Source organism: Dermacentor andersoni, chromosome 4 (assembly GCF_023375885.2).
Source record: "Dermacentor andersoni chromosome 4, qqDerAnde1_hic_scaffold, whole genome shotgun sequence".
In the NCBI taxonomy this organism is placed as follows: Eukaryota; Metazoa; Arthropoda; class Arachnida; order Ixodida; family Ixodidae; genus Dermacentor; species Dermacentor andersoni.
In genome coordinates, this window is record NC_092817.1 from 55,816,379 (window position 1) to 55,829,487 (window position 13,109).

Genomic DNA, 13,109 nt, shown 5'->3' on the forward strand with positions numbered 1-13,109 from the left:
AGAACAACTGGTTTATTCTAACATCGCAAAAGAGCGGGCGTTCAGGTCGACCGAAGTGAGAGACGGGAGAGCACGTAACTCGACAGAAGAAATCGGAGCCTCTCTCCCGGCGTCCGGGGGCAGCTGCTTTTATAGTCTCGGAGTCGAGGGCAAGAGGGAACGCCTCGATAGAGGCGCACGTGACGGGGCACGGACACGCTGAGAGACATGTTGAGACGAGTGTAGTGACGCATCCGCCAGTGGGGCGCCGATCAGACCTCCTCGCTTCACACTTGGGGAGCTCCTCTCCCCGGCTGCCGCGCTTTGACAAGCGTGGGCACACACACACACACGCACACACGCACACACGAAGACACGTGGCACTGAAACACGCCTGGACGCGCTTGGCGGGGAGACTGCGGGAGCTCCGAACGGGCCAAAATGTCCGCCGCTTTGAACGAAGCTCCGGCGTCCGTTGCATCCGCGCCGGCTATACCGCGCGTTGTAGGCAAAACGTAACAGGGCACAAGAGCCTCTGATTGGCTGTCTGAGCAAGCGCTGCGGGTGGGCCAGGTTCATTTTTTGCAGGGGGGTGTCGACGGCTCACTCAACGCAGCGCAGTCACGGTAGGGAGAGTGGTTGGATGGAGCCGCGCCACCTGGTTTCCTCAACACCACAAGGGAAAGCCAACTTCTGGGGGCTATATTCCGCAGCTTGACGGTCAATATATTGGGAGTCACTGCTATTTTTGTTCGATGTAAGCGGAATTTTTGCTATGTATACTCATTGTAACTATGCCTTGTCCAGAAATTGTTCAATATATAGAATAATTCGATGTAAACGGGTTCGATATAGTCAGGTTCGACTGTACTTAGGCATAATCCAGTCTTCAGCCACACCCCACGAACATGAAACAAGAAAAAGAAACAATAAACACAACACGCCACAGCAAAGACCGTAGCAAAAACGCTACAACACCATGACTGCAAACACACTGGCGGAATGAAGAAAAAGATAGTACTTCTGCGCGGTTACTACTTGGATTGAATTCAATGGTGACAACGAATTCGCACTCCTACCTGTAGCTTCTTCGTGTTACCGAAAGCCAACCTAGAACACCGTGTTTTTGTGCGCTGCAATCGGCAGCACGTGTATGAGCAGGAAATATGTCACGGTGGCCATGTTTTAATGTCACTATCGCTAGTGACTGTCGTCTGGGCGCCGCAAATCAAGAATAGAACGTCTGTGCACATGAGATTTTGCCAATTTTGTGCCTGTGCGTGTAGAGTGAGAAAAAAAATAGTATGCACTAACTGTATGGTAGGCAACTGCGCCTACGACTTAAGTGGTCATCCAATACATGGGGTTCTATGGGGGCTGGGTGGGGGAATCTTCGCAACTACGCTTAAACCGCAATTACACATTATGTGGGTATGTATTAATAAGGTTTGACTGTATTGTAGAGATGTAGAAAATGTCCAAGTGATCAGGCAGTCCGAAAAAACTAATTTCGACTGTAAAATCAGTTCTTTCTTTTTTTTTTTTTTAGATGGCCAGTGCAGTGGCAAATTTTACAGTATTTTGCTCCCTGTTGTAAACCCAAACCTCATTAAAATGAAGTTGAAGGGGAAGCTGAAATCATTTCGTTATATCTATTAATTCGTTATATTGACTATTGCCCTTTACTGCAGTATATGCCCAAGGGGGTGTGCACAACATTAAACATGCAAAGACTACAGTTCCACAGCCTGCCGAACTGCTACGTGGCTGCATATTGTTACGGCGAAAATGCAGTGAAATTTTAATAAAATAATACTCTCCAGCGTGTGCAACATGCGACATTTTACGCCTTTACGATAGCTTCCTTCTGTTCCAATGTGATCTCTTTCACTCCCGCTTCCCGTTTGGCTTGCTCCAATAAAAAGTTGAGTGACACACCATACAACGTCCGAATCCCAAATTTTGGTCATTATTATACATGTAGATATTCTATGGAGTAGATGCCAATGTTACAGGGAAGTTAGAATAATTAAGCAGGTGTGAAAAATTTGTTAGCAAAAGTAATCATCTGCACTTGCCAATGACTCACATTGGTGGCTGGTCAGTGCGAATGTGCTAGAAAGGCAACTTAATGTTTTTCAAACAGGCAACAGTGCTTTGTTGTTGAGTATTGATTATTGCACTGAGCAGAAATAATTGTTGAGAAAAGAGAAGCCGGGTGGACAGTACAGACGGTCTGTCCTGTCTGCCTGGCCTCTCCTTTATTGACAATTTCTTCCGCTCAGTGCGATGATCAATATGCGACGCCAACTAGCCCAGCAGTCTACGGTCCTAAACTATATTTGTTGAGTGAGATAAGCTGGCAAGCATACAAAGATCTGTCTTCCCATGCACAGCGCATAGCGCAGCTGCGAGAGCTGCTGCACCACGCGGACACCCCGAGCAAGGACCTGGATTCTGTGCTGGGGGAGTCGCTGACCGGGGACGAGCTGGACTCCCAGCCGGCCTCTTCTGAGGGGGCTGTCAGTGTGCGCGACTCGGGCTTCGGGGACACCGACTACAATGAGTGCAAGGAGCTTCGGCAGAAACTGCATCAACACAGTGAGTATGCCGCTTCCGTAACACTCCTGTTGTGGAGACTCGAAATGATCAGCTGTGGTCGAACATCTCACACTATACTCATGGACAACTTTCTGTGCCAGTGAAAGGAAAGCTACAGGGGCAGAGCTTCTGCACATGTGTTAGTACTGCACCAAGTAGTCTGACGGAGCTTGAGAGCACTTTTGGTTTCTTGGAACAGCTACTGAATCAGCGAAGCTCCCACATGCGACAGTTTCACATTTGCCTAAACACAGAAGAGAAAAGCAGAAAATTAGGCCATATTTAACGCTCAGTCGTACACTTTGTCTATTTCTACTGTTGTAAATAAGTCGTGAATGGGTATATTTTCTTTTCCCCAGCTTAATCTAATGCAAATGATGTGGGAGTTTCTTCCGGAATATACTTACTTGTACATGCCTTGCCGTCGTAGCTTTTCCTTCATCATCACAGAACGTTGCCCACAAGCATGAAGTCGAAGTTTCAACAAGGGAACTTGCCATGGCCGCTTGTGTCAGTGTGGACTTCGATCGGTGCAGATGGATTAAAGTGGGAAAGTATGGGAGGGGTGGTCAGAAACCCGATGGGAGCGGCGAATGTGTGAGCCTGCTTTGGGCCCCATGAGAATGGCGTGTTCTTTTTTAGAAGATCTGTCAAAGGCCGAGCAACATCGGCGAAGTTTTTGACGAAACGGCGAAAGTAACACAGGCCGACGAAGCAGCGCATGTCAGAAGCAGAACATGGCACAGGGAAACTGCGTATAGCGCGAACTTTTTCCGGATCTGGTTGGACACCGGATGCGTCAACGAGGAGTCCCAACACGGTAATCTGATGGCGCCCGAATTGGTACTTTGTGGAGTTCAGTTGAAGGCCGGCTTTTCGGAAGACTGCAAGGATAGCAGCGAGTCGGGTAAGGTGGCTGCCGAACGTGGAAGAAAAAACAATAACGTCGTCAAGGTAACAAAAACAGGTGGTCCATTTGTAGCCTCGCAGAAGAAAGTCCATCATACGTTCAAGTGTCGCAGGAGCATTGCATAGGCCAAAGGGCATGATTTTGAACTGATATAAGCCACCCGGCGTGATGAAGGCCGTCTTATCGCGGTCCATTTCATCAACTGAAATCTGCCAGTAGCCGGATCGAATATTGATGGACGAGAAGTATTTAGCTCCGTGCAAGCAGTCCAAGGTGTCATCGATGCGTGGTAGTGGGTAGACGTCTTTTCGCGTGATCTTGTTTAAGTGGCGATAATCAACGCAAAAACGCCAGGTACCATCTTTCTTTTTCGCAAGGACGACAGGCAAAGCCCAAGGGCTGGCTGATGGCTCGATGACCCTTTGCGGAGCATTTTTTCCGCTTCTGATTGGATGACTCGACGTTCAGCATGTGATACCCAATAGGGACGCCGACGAATAGGATTCGCGTCTCCAGTGTTTATACAGTGGTGAACAACAGATGTTTGGCCTAAAGGCCTGTCGCCGAAATAAAAGATGTCACTGTACAATTCAAGCAGGTGACGTATGTTGTTAAGAACGGCCCAGCTGAGGTGCAAGTATTGCCAGCCAGTTGCGTCGACGGCGGCATCAACTTTCAAGGAACGCCACCGTTACGCTCTAGCCTCGTCACCGTTGTGACTGAATGAGTTCGACGAAGCAGGATTTGTGCCGCAACATGACACCGCCAACCGGGTTGGCCGCGAGCGGGGGAGATGTCGCGGGAACCAAGTTCGAGGCTCCTTCCCACGCGCCGACCAAGACGCAGGATAATGGCTACCCGGTCGCGCTGCGAGGGTCAGCTCCGAGTTCTACGAAATCCGTGTGACGTCGGTTCCGGAACGGACCGTGAACCTGTGTGTGTGTGTGCGTGTGTGTGTGTGTAAGCCGTCCCGGAGAGAGGCGGCGTGTTTACAATGACTGGACGAACGTTTCTGTCCCCTTGGAATCAAGGGGGGGACTGAGTGTTTATAAACACGCTGTTGTGCGGATGCTCGACACACTTTCTTAAGCAGTCATGTTGGACTGAGACACTCTCTCAAGCAGTCGTGTTAGACTGACGTACTTTCTCTCGAAGTCATGCTAGACTGATGAACTGCATGTAAATACTGTAAATAAACCCTTATTCCTCGTTCTCGATGAGAAGCAGTCCTTCCCTTCATCAACGTCCTCAGCGTGGATAAGTTGGTCGACGGCATGGGCCTTCTAATTTATGCCGGACTCCAATATTGACAACGGATCACGAGCGATGGGATTGAGCCCCCAATCCTGACAATGTCCGTGGCCTGTGCAGAGGTGAGGTCAGTTGCAATCGTTTTCGCGAAGTCATCCATTAAGGAACCAGAGCTGTGAGCTGCAATTGGTGCTAATAAGCCACTCTCTGCATTCAGACTCTCAATGTCAAATTCCGAACCACTAGAAACCCTGGCCAAGAACATGCCGGCAGGAATCACTTGAGGGCACAGGCTGAAATTCAGAAGTGGTAGAACGACGTCGTTATTAGTAACCGTGACCAGCGTATGCGGAACAGCAACGTTCCGGTTCAAAAGCACGTCGATGATGGGGCGAAGCACATATTCACCGTCAGGAACCTGTGGCTGGGCGGTCATAGTGACGTAAGTAACTGCCTCGAGTGACAGACTCGCATCGTGAAGCGAGCACAAGTGCGATGGGGCGGTGCTTGGAGCATCGGCGAGTTGAGGCAGTTCCAACTGAAGAACGCCGGTCGCGCAGTCGATGAGAGCAGACTGAGTGGATAAAAAGTCCAATCCAAGAATAGCGTCGTGAGAGCAGTTGTCGATCACAGCAAAGAGAACAGAACTAGGGCAGCCGGCTATACTTAAACACACAGTACACATTCCAAGAACAACCAGCACGCCACCGTCGGCCACACGAAGCACTCGGGCAGCTGCTGGGGTGAGGACCTTTTTTAAACGTCTACGTGGGCTAGCACTCATCAGGGATACGTGGGCTCCAGTGTCAATGAGTGCTTGGAGAGGTACGCCGTCTATTTTAATGTCTATTGCATTTCTCCTTGTGGGCACAGACAGAGGATTTGCTGCAGTAGTAGGCAATGCAGCACCACCTCCAAGGGCTGCATTTCTCAGTTTTCCAAAAGGGTGTGGCCAAACGCCGCAGGGGACGAAAGGCGACATGGCTGCGACAAACGGGAAGCTGGACGACGTGTTTGTGGTGAACGAGACTGGCATCCACGCAGCGATGGTGAACGACTGTACCATGTGCTCCTAGCAGAGTTGTCGGCGCTATTAGACTCGGCGGTAGGCGAAACATTGCGGGCATTTGCATCAAAACGGCTCAGGTTGGTCGGCGTGCGAGGTGTTTAGGGCCACGAGTTGCGACAGTATCGGGCAACATGGTCAACGCGGCGACAGGTGAAACAGGTCGGCTGGTCGTCCACAGTTCTCCACTCAGTCGGGTTGCGATAACGCGGAGAGAAGCGTCGGGGTGGAGCAAAAATAGTAGAAGGGCGTGCGTTGGGGGGGCTCTAGGGTTGGCGACAGCACAGACAGAATGTAAACCAAAGTTTTCAAGTTCATGGCGAACGATGGCTTGTACGAGTGGAACGGAAAAAGTGGTAGCATCAGTGCTACGCGAACAGAAAGCTGCGGGCACCATCGCATTTAGTTCACGTCGAACGATTCGCACCACGCTCTCTGATGGCGATGCATTCTGTTGTGTGGGTTGATCTTCACAGGTTGACGTTGCAGCAGTATTGGGAAGTCTGGCGTATGGGTGCAAGACGCGTCGGCTTTTGGCCTGCTAGAATTTTCGGCACTCTTTAACGATAGCATCAACTGTAGAGCAGCTCTTGCACATGAGCAGATTAAATGCATTGTCAGTAATGCCCTTAAGCACGTGCCCGACCTTCTCAGCGTCTGTCACGTCGTGATTGGCGTTACGACAAAGTGCCAGCACCTCCTCGATGTACGAGACATAGGACTCCGTGGGGGATTGGGCACAGGAGGCCAGTTCCTGCTTTGCAGCAATTTTACGGCCGGCTGGTTTGCCAAACAACCCTGTCAACTTCTGTTTGCATTGGTCCCAGCTGGTTGGCTCCTCTTTGTGGTTTTCGTACCACACCTTTGCCGTGCCTCTTAGGTAGAACAACAAGTTAGCTAGCATTAGCGTTGGGTCCCATCTTTTGATTCCACTCACGCATTCATACATAGCCACCCACTCTTCGACGTCAGTGCCATCGGTACCGCAGAAAGTTCCAGAATCCTTGGGTTGCACAACCACAACCGAAGGTGACAGCGATGTAGCTGGCGACGGTGACATTGGAGGCGGCAACGACGTTGATCCCGTGTGCTCACCATCATTCATGGTACGGACCGTGATGCGACGTCCACTGCGAAGCTCCGTTTCCAGCCGTGGTACCCCGCACCTCCCACTAATATGTTACGGGGATGTCGCGAGTATAGAAAGACTATATTTACAATATATAAACAGGCTGAGTCACAGTAGTTAAGATGGCTGACCACAAACAACATGCAGCAGCCAGCGTCTCCAATCCTTCTTCGTCCTCTCTCTTCTTTCATCCTTCCGTAACAATATATTCGTGCAAGTGCAGTATTTTGACGAGAGTGAGTTGGACAAATGTCTCGCACCAAGGGAAAAGCAGTAGAAGGGGGCTTACCGCACTTGCTGTGCTACAGTAGCCTTGCATGCGTGCGCTGCAAAATGAGGGTAAAAGGAAAGACGCTGTACTTATTTTCTGAGCAATGCTCATAGCAAACAGTGCACCACCACTTTGCTAGCTGCTAGCTCAGCTTTTGTCTTGCCCATTTGCCACTACTTTTGCACAGCTACCCACGCTCCTGAGCTTATTGCTTGATGACAAATGTGCCGAGAGACAACTGTCGCAGGACCTCTGAGTTAATTTGGCATTTGGTGCTGCATAGTAATGTGCAGGTTGGCGAGACCAGACACATAGCTTGAACTAACTCAATTTTCATAATTAACAAGGGTCAACCGTGCAATGGAGTATACTTTTTTCTGCCGGCAACATATATGTAATGTCCTAACATGTTAAAGTGAAGAAACTTTTTAATAAATGTGTCTGTATATCATTATTCCATGTTTGGTTCAGTATTCAGAATTAACTACTATTCGTATCTGATTCCTATTTGAATATTTTGATATTCACATGCCACTGTTTTAAATTAAAAGCAAATGAAATTTGATCATATGTGGTGCATCAGTGGCAACAAAAGTAATAAAGCAAATGGACAGCATATCATCACATACACATAATAGAATTGTGTTTGTTTAAGGAACTAAGTGTGTGCTACAGCAGCACACATTGTTCTAAATAGTCCAAACATGGGGAAATTGGCCAAATAATTAATTGCTTTGCCTAAATCAAGACAACAAATTTGCAAGCTGCGAAGGGGGTGAGCTCCCCCTTGTGCTTGCTCAGGGAGTGGTGTGTCCGTGTGGATCAACCACAGTTCTGCAGTAGTATCATTTGGAACAGCCACCACTTGCATCAGCTCTTCCTGTGGACTGCAACAGCTGTTGTTATCCCTTATCTAATATTCAACAATCTTGAATAGTGAATTCTTGAATCCAATGGCAAAGACTATTCTATAGTTAATTGAAATTTCTAATATTCGCACGCCCCTACCAGTCACTCTACTCAAAATGCCTCCTGCAACTTATTCCTGTTCTCAAATGTACAGCGCAGGTTAAGGGGCCTTTTATTTGAAGCCAGTAGAAGTTCTAACTTGAAATTCTGTGTTTTTTTCTTAACTTGCTTTCTCAGAATTCGCCTCTGTCTCTGTTTCAGAGCTGGGGGACAGTTTTGGTTCCACTGTGCTTCAAAAGTTGATGGAGGAATTCGACTCGGTGGCTGTGGACTGGAAGTCGTTTAGGAACATCAAGGAATGTCCCTGCTCCACACCGTTCGACCACTTCAGGAGAAAGGTAATCTGTTGCTTAGAACTGTGAACATGTTAGTTAATTTTAACCCACCATGGTAGCGTAGTGGCTATGGTGACGGGCTACTAAACCCGAGGGCATGGGATTAAATCCTGGCCACCGCGGCTACCTTTCGATGGGGCGAAATGCAACCATGCCTGCACACCGTGCATTGGATGCACATGAAAGAACTCCAGTTGGTCAAAACTAATCCAGAGTCCCCCACATGGTATGCCTCATAATCATATTGTCATTTTGGCACATAAAACCCCAGAATTAAATTAAATTAATTAAATTAGTTGATTTCACGAGTTTTCCACATTTTTAATCCACTTTTCCCGCAGTGCAGCATGCCACTGTAATGTTTGGCACAAGTGGGTTTCAAAGTGGAAAATGCATGCACTGGTCATCTTAAAATATTCATATACTTATAGGCCACAGTGACCAAATTTTCTTCAAGCTCTCGCAATACCTCGGTAATTTTGCCAAAAACAGTCTATATGTAAAAAAGGATAGAACACTGCTGCTCCTGATGTAGTCTGGATTTAAACTGTTAAAGTTTTGTGATCTTTAGACCAGTCAGTGTTCTATTGATTAGGTCCAGAGTTTGGTCAGTGCTAGTGTGCGCATGTGAGGACAGACTTGTCAGCGTACAGATGAACACCTGATGTCACAAAGGAATGGTGAAACAACGAAGTTAACTTATTGCTAAGCTTGGTAGTAGTGAAAAGATAGGACAATATGGATTACATTAAGCAACATTACTGTTGTGATGAAGTTGTGCCATATCAGTTATCAGTTACTGTGGCAGCACATGTGAAAGTCAGCCTTCAACTACCCTCCACAATAAAGAGTTGTCATGCTTGAACCGCTACCTCCTTTCGTATGCGAACACGTTTGTCCGCTACTGACAGATGGTGTTGGCTTAGCTAGCGCAAGTAGGTATAGAGTAGCATGTTTCTTTTCTAGCACAGCATAACATTTCAGTAACAATGTTTGCAGTGTCCTTTTGGTCATATTTGTGCTAATGACTTTTATAACTGCTTTTTATATCCACGAATTGACCATAGTCAAACGAGGACTAAGCTGCACTGCAAGCAGATAATGAATACGAGTTTCATGGACATGGCCTCCGAGACCACATACACACTGCCAATATTGAAGGCCAAACTACACATGACCACACTGCATAAAACTATATCGGGGAGCACAGCACTTGTACTGTACTCCAAATGTGTTGTACCGGAGACTAGCTCCAGTACAACACATTTTGGGTCGACGCAGTGCACTGTCTGCAGAAGTATGGAGGATGCGACGATATTAGACAACATTTTTTTGACACATTAAGCTGCATGTAACTTTTGAAAAATATTTTGACAAAGGCATACAGTAAGGCAGAGTGGTAGTCGCAGTTTTATAACATAGCATACTGGAGCACAATGCATTTGTAAAAAGGTAAAGAGGATAACGATTTGTGCATAGTGCAGGATAAAAATGTAGAACAGCTATTTCCTGCTTGTAAGCTCTGCAAGTGTAGGCACTAATAGACATGCACAGATTCGGGGATTATTACAGTGCTCTGCCTTATATAATTCTGTGTAAAATTCTTGCAGTTCCACTGCTGGAGTTGCGGAGACGTGTTCTGCATTCGTTGCATAGACAAGAGGTTGTGTCTACCTGGGCACATGACCAAGCGACCAGTGCCAGTTTGCCGACACTGCTACAAAGAACTGACGCACACTAATTCGATAGATTCCTAAATCAGCCGGGAAGAGACAGGCACCTCCTCCCCCCTCCTGCACCTCCTGCCCCATCACACTACAAGGATCCATCGGCTTGAACGTGTCGCGCACTCGCGAAGACGTTGCTACAACATTCTTTTTGTACTCTGGGGAAAATGGGGGAAAAGACGGCACTAATGTTGCTACTGATGTACAGCAAGTGAGGTCCGCAGCGAGGCTGTCCAAATCCGAGAGCACTTCGTAGTACTACCATGTTGACATCTTTTAAATTAGCGTAGGAATGTAGGTTGAAGCCCATGACAAGGATGGAATGGGTTTCACTGTCTCATGACTACTATTGGGTCTTAGGCCATAGCTATGCAAGAAAAAATGCGGAAGAAAGGGACCCCTCATCCTAGACATGGCTGCTACCTTGCCGCTGTTCTGAGACCTCACAGGATAGTTCTTGTTGCTTGTTTTTAACGCCTGTTGTGATGGCTGTGATACCAGCCTCTGCAAAGAAATTTGGTTGTTCTTTTGCATTGTTCTTGTATTAAGTGAGAAAGCTACTGTGTTGCATAATGTTTTGTATGATATAATTTAATGTGGCTGTTCACAAAAGAGGAACAAGCAATTTTTAAAAGCAGCACTCTGGTTACCCTAGGCCAGTGCTAGTAGCCTTGGAAATTCTAAGAGCGTGTTGTCACTTGGCTACGACTCCCTAGATTTTAGCTTGGTGCCTGCATGCCTTGTGGATGTGAATTAACTTTCTTTTTTGTCTAGTCATCTGCTAAAATATGGTACTTATGGAGATTGCTGTTTTAGTTATTGTCATTTTTCTTGTCTGGGTACTGTTCTGGAGACTGCTGAATTTGCCATCTTGTCAGCTTTGGTTGGCCCACAAGGCTGCTGTGTCCTCATCAATTGGCTCAAAATGCCAACATGGCAGAATTTGATCAGTGTCCAGGACAGTATCGCCCCGTCAGCCATCGCGAGTTGTCAGGTTATAGGCGAGGCTGTAACGGAGTCGGAATACCTTGAGTTTATTCTTTAGGCTTATTTGCTAGTGCTTGTATCTTCTTAACTAGTATGAGGTAAACATTCTTTTACCCATTATAGCAAGGTCTTTCTCTTCTCCTTGTAGTTCCTTTCAATGTTGTCACAGTCCCAACATTCCAGTTGGCCCCTTGCAGAGAGTAGAGATGTCTTGTGCTTTGCTTCGCCATCACACACACACACAAAAGAAAAAAATGAACTCTAGCCCTTTTATCACGTAGCCCTTTTATAACCTTCCCTCACATCCTGTGAGAGCAGTTTTTTGCACACCGTGTTACACTCCTGTATGGTTGTGCGCAAGTTTACCATATACTCTATATACATACTACTACGAACGTTGTGTGCATGTCTGTGTGTGACGTTTCACGGTGAAGCCCGTTTTTCTGTGCCTGATACTTGCACCAACACAATCACGGTATTGTGGAAGTTGTTTTTCTTAATCAGACCTTTTGTGCATTGCCGACTGCTTTGTTTCTCTGCAGCCGTTTTTTTTTCTGTCTGTCTTTGCTGCACTACTGATGCTTTTCAGAGAGTGTGTAACTGTTCGCTGATCATTTTAGCATGGGCCTGTGGTTACTGATGAGCTTCCCCTCCCTCCCATTTTTACCGCCTGCTCTAGAGGCTGTATGTTCTTTCCCTCTGGACCTGTTAGCAGCTCCACTTGTCCTGGATGACGAACCAAGGCCCACTATCTATATAGTTTGTTTAGCTGTACAGAATTTATGACCACTTACCTTAATTTTTCTTTAGACTTGCTTTTTTTATTTTATTCTGTAGTGTAATGATTTAATGATTCACTGGTGTTTGTTTGCTTGCTGTTTTCATTGCCACTTTAACAAAATGCTGCTATGTTCTCCTTTGTCATTTTTGTTGTAACATTTTAATCTAGAAACTTTGTAATGAAAGCTAAATGGCATGCGAATAAATCTCAATTTCAGATGTGTTTGGTTGTACATCGAAAAAAATCCAAGGACACCTAAGCACTGCTTATGAGTTGTGAATGCGAAAGCATTAATGTCCAATTGAACACCGCTGAGCAGTCCTTTGAGTTATGAGCTCCTCGTGGGCAAGCGAGTGCATTGAGACGCTCGGCCAACGTTTCTTACATAGCACAAGTTCGTTGCACTTCGATCCGTGACGTCATGCTACCTTGCCTGACTGGCATTGAATCTAATGGAGATGCTCCTGAGTAAGCCACAGTGATTTTGACGTCGCCGCTTTCGTCACACCGGGCTTGGCAATAGAAATTTCAGTTCAAGTAGCGTGATGTCACAAAGCAGAGAGCACAGGTCTGCCATTTAAGAAGCACTGGTTTAGCCCAGTGGGTAAGGCACTCTGCTCCTGAGCGTGGGGTCGCAGGCTCGAAACTCATTACTGCCAATGTTCTTCCTTACGGATTTATTCTGTTTTTTTTTACATTAATTTCGTTATAGCGATTACCGAGGTGAAGTTAGAAGGCAGGCGAGAGCTTGCGCAGACAAGAAATGCATGGGTAACACAGGCTTCTGAGAGCGAGGGTGACGTGGCGTCATGGGGATGCCCTCTCCCTTGCACAACACTCGCCGCGCCCAGCAGGTGTTCCTTTCGCCTGCTCCGTTGATGTGCGCACGTGACGTGGCGGCGCAGCCAACGGGAATTTAGGTGCTGTTTTGCTGCTACAGACGCCGGCTTTTTCACTCAAATTGGCCATTTGATGCTTTCACAATAAAAACAGAATATATTACTGCGTACAGCATTGTGATGTGGGCTCACTGCAAATGTTTGTTTTGTGGTGTTGATGTTCGAAACTTGAGAAGAAAAAAAAAATGCTGTCACTTGAAGCCA

The 13,109-nt window shown here is 47.0% G+C and overlaps 1 protein-coding gene across 1 annotated transcript in view; it reads left to right on the plus strand.

The window, feature by feature from the left end:
* The window catches only part of Mtmr6 (Myotubularin related protein 6), a 30,772-nt gene extending 18,544 nt beyond the window's left edge, over window positions 1-12,228 (plus strand). Inside the window, exons 12-14 of the mRNA XM_050184386.3 lie at window positions 2,376-2,580; window positions 8,378-8,514; window positions 10,122-12,228. Of these exons, the coding sequence (XP_050040343.1) occupies window positions 2,376-2,580; window positions 8,378-8,514; window positions 10,122-10,268 (489 nt within the window). The 3' untranslated portion in view covers window positions 10,269-12,228. The remainder of the gene's footprint in view (window positions 1-2,375; window positions 2,581-8,377; window positions 8,515-10,121) is intronic.
* Window positions 12,229-13,109: the final 881 nt, after the last annotated feature.